This window comes from Lasioglossum baleicum, chromosome 1 (assembly GCF_051020765.1).
Source record: "Lasioglossum baleicum chromosome 1, iyLasBale1, whole genome shotgun sequence".
NCBI classification, from domain to species: Eukaryota; Metazoa; Arthropoda; class Insecta; order Hymenoptera; family Halictidae; genus Lasioglossum; species Lasioglossum baleicum.
Window position 1 is genome coordinate 11626398 of NC_134929.1, and position 6216 is coordinate 11632613.

At 37.5% G+C, this 6216-nt stretch overlaps 2 protein-coding genes and 1 long non-coding RNA gene across 5 annotated transcripts in view; 2 read left to right on the top strand and 1 right to left on the bottom strand.

Moving 5' to 3' along the window:
* The first annotated feature begins 64 nt into the window (after positions 1-64).
* On the top strand, positions 65-1979 carry Slim (scruin like at the midline). Its single transcript, XM_076425594.1, has 3 exons — positions 65-1228; positions 1296-1625; positions 1704-1979. The coding sequence occupies exons 1-3, from the start codon at positions 554-556 to the stop codon at positions 1872-1874; spliced, it is 1176 nt and encodes a 391-aa protein (XP_076281709.1). The 5' UTR covers positions 65-553; the 3' UTR covers positions 1875-1979.
* A 26-nt stretch (positions 1980-2005) lies between these two features.
* Positions 2006-4403, bottom strand: LOC143210845 (uncharacterized). Of its 3 annotated transcripts, XR_013009349.1 has the most exons (3): positions 4138-4403; positions 3174-3352; positions 2006-3087 (listed from the first exon to the last, which is right to left on the bottom strand). It is a non-coding gene; the product is annotated as an uncharacterized LOC143210845 (long non-coding RNA). The 3 variants fall into 3 exon arrangements; XR_013009345.1 differs by having other exon boundaries at positions 2006-3352; XR_013009357.1 differs by lacking the exon at positions 4138-4403 and adding an exon at positions 3796-4131 and having other exon boundaries at positions 2006-3352.
* A 681-nt stretch (positions 4404-5084) lies between these two features.
* Positions 5085-6216, top strand: part of Miga (mitoguardin) — a 40832-nt gene continuing 39700 nt past the window's right edge. Inside the window, exons 1-3 of the mRNA XM_076421445.1 lie at positions 5085-5306; positions 5499-5649; positions 5855-5998. Coding sequence (XP_076277560.1) covers positions 5214-5306; positions 5499-5649; positions 5855-5998 — 388 coding nt within the window. The 5' untranslated portion in view covers positions 5085-5213. The remainder of the gene's footprint in view (positions 5307-5498; positions 5650-5854; positions 5999-6216) is intronic.

Below are 6216 nucleotides of genomic sequence, written 5' to 3' on the forward strand. Positions count from 1 at the left end.
TACTGCATAGGCGTAAACAGGCGTAAAGCAGTTATTTAAAAGCAGTAAGTTTGCAGCTGTAAACGTAAACCCCCCACTGCCCCCCACTGTTCGCAACCATACAAGCCATGTACGTGCCTCATTGAAAACAGCAATATTTTCGAAGTGAATCGTTAAAAATCTCGCAAGGGGGTGACTGTCTGTCGTTTCTAAGTAAACAGAGAACCGAAGGAAAAAAGCGACGGAGAAATCTATCGTCATGTCGAGCCATGTCCGCTGATATACGGAAAGTATACCAGATGTGCTGCAGTGTTCGCGCAAGATGTCTGTGTTGAACATTTCTCGGGCGCATCGGAACACATGTTCACATGTTTATTCAAAGCAGAACGACGGATTCATTTAATCAATCTGAACGTGACAAATAAATTGTCAATGGACAGAAAGTGCAATACAAATTGAAGTGACGTAACTCTCTCACGAACAACAACAACCTGTCTTTCGGTGCGTGTAACGCACAGCCTTGACAACAAACAATATACGTGTGGAGAATTGCATTGTGCTTGAATCGACGAAAATGTATCAGTTCAAGCCGTTCGTGTTCAAAAAGCACGAACCAAACAGCGTCGAGTGTCCGAAAGCCAGAAGCGGACACAGAATAGTTTGTGATCACAAGTACTTGTATTCTTATGGCGGTTTTAATCCGTACATCTGCGACAGTGATCCTGATATGCAAAACGATCAAGCATGGAGTTCCAGTAAACCATTGTTCAAGGAACTATGGAAATTCAACTTCGTTTCTCAACAATGGACTCGTTTGCCGGGCCAAGACAGTATGCCCAAAGAATTGGCGTCAAACGCTGTCATTTTAATTAGGGACAATTTAATAGTTTACGGAGGAACTGGCGTACCGTTCGGATCTAGTTGTAGCAATAGTCTCTATTCCGGCGATCTGAACAGTGGTGAAATGTATGAACTAGCCGCGTTCGGAGATCTACCAGATCCTCAATATGGTCAAGCTATAATTTGCCACGGACCTTATTTGTACACTGTCGGTGGTACCACAGGATACGAGTACACTTGTGACATTCATAGATACGATTTTAAGACTGGTATATGGGAGAAAGTTTACATATGTTCAGGAAGCGACGAGAACGAGCCCACGGGAAGGTATAGGCACGAACTGGCGTATGACGGGAAACTAATATACGTTCTGGGTGGAGGGACAGCTATGGAAGCATTTGGTTTCTCAGTAAGTAAGACATATTTTTTATTGAAACTTGTCATAAACTATTTTGGTATATTGTGTTTGTATTCAGGAAATTCCTGCTTTCGACCTAGAGATGAACAAGTGGATAGTATTGAATACTTACGGCGATAACAAAGATACTTCGGTACCAGAGCCCAGACGCTGCCATGGTTCTGTACAATATAGGGATGAGACTACTGGTGTCATCTCTGTGGTAATTTCTGGAGGATACAACGATGATCGTGTCTTCACCGACGTTTGGAGACTAGATTTGAGTTTGCTGCAATGGACTTGTTTAAGGAAATGTATATTACCGTGTCCTCTATACTTTCATTCAGCTGCCCTTACTCCGGAGGGACGCATGTACATATTCGGCGGTATAATAAAACGCAACAACGAGGTAATTAAAAATTATATCGTCGATTGGATTCTCCAACGACAGAAAATCTTTACGAAACTATGAAATCTTTTCTTACAGATAACAAGAACAGACGCTGTATATTCTATCTGGCTAAAAATCCCGAAGTTATCGCAGATGTGTTGGGAAGCGTTAATTAATTATTTTCCACATTTGTGTCGTATGACGCCACACGAACTGCTTGTTATAGGCGTACCATTAAAATTCGTGCAAAGAATTGATTTTCCTTAATTTTGACTACTAGCCGAATATTCAGAACATTAGCACTCCAATCATTGTTACCAGTTCTTTATTGTATGACTATTGTAATTGTTGAATATGAACTGACTTACTCGAGCTACGATACTTCTCTAATGTAAAACACCGAAGAATAGACTTATACATCATGCAACGATATTATGTTTGCGGTTGATTAATATGCGAACTTTTTTCTCAATGTTTTATCAATGATCGATTACTTCTTTTTTACACGACCGTGCAATTGTTACAGATAAATTATCGTTTTAACTCCGTGAACGGTATAAAGTAGATAATGAAATTTTATACTCACACCTAACACCTTTATTAAATTTGTTGGGAAAAAAAAAATATATATATATATTATATATATATATATTTACTGTACAAATCGTTTGTAAAGATTCCTAAATCTAGTTCGTACACAAAGTATATTTTTGCAGTAGAATACTGTATGCTAATTTAAAATTATATTTACAAAAAAAATGGGTGAGATTCGTAGAACTTTTGCGTTCCAGTAAATTGCTAAACAAAAGACGCGCATTTTTACAACCGACGGAGAAGTAATTAAACATCTATTTATTGCCCGTAGAAATTCGCCTGCAAATGTAAATACAGAGGTACATATAGTTCGTCTCCCCTTCTGCAGACTATGTTTCGCGGTTGAATAAACTGCTGTATTATGTTTGAACTTGAACGTTTGCGCAAGACCTATTATTGTTAATAATCGACTAAAATATATTTATGCGATGAATTTCCGTGTGAAAAACTACATTTCGTTTTTCAAAAGAAACGACACAATTTTCGGAAACTAATATAAATAATACTACTGCTTCTTCTTGTTCTTCTTCTTCCATTTTGGCACAAAACTAACATGAGACATGCGATAACGAACGTTGCTTTTTTCTGCATTTGCAGTTTCTCTCGAGCAGAACTTCATATCAAACAGAGAATGCACACTACATACCAAGTTCAGAGTACAAAGTAGTTTAAAAACAGCTTACATGCTTCGTTCAGTACGCAAACGATAGGCGTCTCATTCGATCATTTAAAACTATCTGTTTGTTCACTCTTTTTGTGATATCTCTCAAATAAACATGTTACAAAATGCATTTACAGCAATGCCTCTGTGCAGCGTCGCGCTTTGGCGATCTCTCTGTAGTGTCGCACATCTATCTATCCCTCACCGTCCTGGGAGTACCCATGCCTTCGAGATCAAAAGAAAACACTATTTATTTCCCTTTAAGACTGTTTCATTTTAAACACCAAAGGTGCGTCTGTATCAGAGTGTACCAGTGGCTCCTTGAAAATTTCATTCTGTTCACTAGCTTCTTGTTGGCCTTTCTCCACTTGCTTCTTTATGAACTCCATCATCCTCTCTTCGTCGTCTTTGTCCATCTTTTATTTCTTGGCTTTCTTCTCCTGTGCAGCCAAGGTCTCCGGGTCTCTGTCGATGTATGTCAAGTACCAGCCTAAAAGAATGATTATAGATTAGGAAAAGCGAAATTAATGATCAATTAAGGAGGTAGACATTTCTCCATAATTCCTCGATAATGCATGGCTATGGGGTTCTTTTTTCGTTTTTTGCTAACACGGCATAATAATTATGATCACAAAAAATATGTGAAATCGAAATGAGCTGCAAGTACATAAACTATAAAGATCTAGACATTTGCCTAGATGTCCACAGCCTAGAAGTCAAATACGTGGCGTGGCCAATAATATGAATAATTCTTATTCATCGACATCTTGACCTTGCCTGGCCGCGCCAAGTATTTGACTTCCAGGCTGCGGACATCTAGGCAAATGTCTAGATCTTTATAGTTTATGTACTTTTCACATATTTTTTGTGATCATAATTATTATGCCGTGTTAGCGGCTCAATTCAATTCATGTACTTGGCTTATTTTTTTACTTTTTTGAAGTTTTGATTGGGATATCACTTCTTTTTATATACAAGAATAAAAGTTATTATACTTTCTAGTACACTATTCTATTGTATATGATATTGACACTTGGCAGGTTATGAAAGTTGACACTTGGCAGATTATTGAAATGAGAGATCTATGTAAATATTTCGATTGACAGACGACGAGCCCGAGCCCTGCCGAATGATCCCGAGAGTCGATGAACGAAACACGTGTTAGTCCTTTTGGCTGAATGTGTACGTGTAACGCGTATACGTATTATGTTGACGAAAATTTCTTGACGAAGGAGAAGAATGAAGAATCAGAAGAAAAATCCTTGAAAATCCTACCATTTCTGACTGATCCATGACATGATATTACGATATCTCTGTCATACGTGGACCGATTTTATTGAATTTGGTCTTATTCGAAAGCTTATATGCGGTTTACTACAGAAAAATATCTTTCAATTTAGAAAATATTGCACGTGTGATGAGATATTAACGAAAGAAGTTTCAGGTTAGGTTAGAATGCCCGGTTTACGAGTAAAAGATACGCGGTAGCGATGGGTAGCGACTGATAGTGACTGATTGTGACTGATAGCGAATAGCGACCAGTAGCGACAGTTGACATCGATACAGGGTGTTCGGTAATTTTTCATGTACTTGGCGTCGAGACGCTACCGCGTCTCTAGATAATCTATCCTATGCTGAATATTAAATTAATTTATATTTTCATGTCCAGTTTTGCAGAAAACTACGCAAAATATAAGTTAATTTGAGAGTAAAATGTGTTTTAACTCTCGGGAACTTTTCTCCAAGTTGTATATATTAATTAGATTTATATTAAATGTACATTAGATGTATATTAAATCTAAAAACAGAGAAAGAGAATGTTTTTAATCATTTCTCTTTCATAAAAATGATGTGAGATCTGATCTTCTCTGGCGCGGGAGGGGGAAATCGGCTCTACCGTGCGCATGGGATCTGATCCAGGCTAAGCGTCCGCTCTACTGTGCACAGTCGGTAATTCATAGCATGGACACGAAATCCCATAAAATAATAGGTCTATTCTTGCTTATATCTCGTCCAATCTCGTCGGTGCTCTCATATCCTCTCTGGCAGGAATTGACAAAGGAAAAGGAAAAGGAAAAGGATGCTTACTTCACAATCATCTCAGAGATCGCCCCAGATCGCCCCAGATCGCCCCTTTCAATGTCTCTCAAACTTTCTCAGACACCCTGTATATGTCACAGTTTAATAGTTGCAGTTGCAGGTCTTGTATGAATACAGTAATAGGTCGTGCTTTGAATATTTGCCGCACAAACGAATCCCATTGCAGTGTTCTTTTCAAAATTAATGTTGCTCTTTGTGGGAGACCGTCCGTAAACCTCTGTTTGTACAAGTTTCTAACGAATATATTTGCAATGTCCGTCTTTAACGCGCGGCAGTTTTTGGATGCATTGTATAAACGTTACATAATTTCACTGCCATCGATAAATTTATCTAGAACACAAAAAGCAAGTATCCCTATTTGAGGTTAGAAATAAATATATTTACATTCGATAATTTCAACATTACATAATATTGAAGAATGATATTACGCGTTCGTTTAATTATGTTCTTGTTGTTGATCGTCTCTGGAACTTTTTGTACACGTATTAGAATGTTTGCTCCAATTCGTTAGTTTTTTACTGTCATGTATTTTGCAGATTTTTATTATCTGTTTAACTGGAGGATCGTTGCTACTGGGAGGTCTGGCACAGTTTTTAAAAAGACGGAGAAGGCATCCTCGTCCTCCTTCGAGGAGACCTTTGAGAGATTTAAAGCAAAGATTTGCAAACGCAAAGAATTCTAACTTTGGTAATTTACCAATACATTGTATGAAATTCTATGTAGATATTATGCACATTTTAAATAGTATTGCGTTCGTAACATTTGCCGTTTAAGTTATAAATAACTTTTCTTAAAATTTAAATCAGTTGTCATCTGAGACATTACGATTAATATGGATTTATTGTAATTGATTTCGGTTATCTAGAATAGTCATATTTTGTCATGTTGGTAGATGCAGTGTCGCAAGCGTCGTGGGCAAGAAGAAGTGAGGCGAGCAGTAGGAGTCACATAAGCGATCGAGTATCGCTTATATCTTCTGTTCCAGGAGGTCCAGATGGAGAGGTTACGCTTACTCCGCAACAGTATGGTGTTCTTGGTAAGTCAACATCTTATATTAGTACATAAATCTTGTAGTAATTTTGTAAGGATGTAGTAATTGTAATTTTAATCGATTAAACTATTTGATTCAGTTGTGTACATAATATTCTACGTTAAAAGTTAAGGATGTAATAATCACAACGAATACATCAATTCATCGGTTCATTTGCTTTTTTACTTATTCTGATTCAAGTATGGGTTTGTCATTTTTGGAAG

Excerpts from the sequence above, each read along its gene's own strand:
- Slim (XM_076425594.1), top strand. The coding sequence starts at position 554 with ATGTATCAGTTCAAGCCGTTCGTGTTCAAAAAGCACGAACCAAACAGC. Across the intron at positions 1,229-1,295 it reads TGGAAGCATTTGGTTTCTCA|GAAATTCCTGCTTTCGACCT; the intron begins GTAAGTAAGACA and ends GTTTGTATTCAG. Across the intron at positions 1,626-1,703 it reads TAATAAAACGCAACAACGAG|ATAACAAGAACAGACGCTGT; the intron begins GTAATTAAAAAT and ends CTTTTCTTACAG.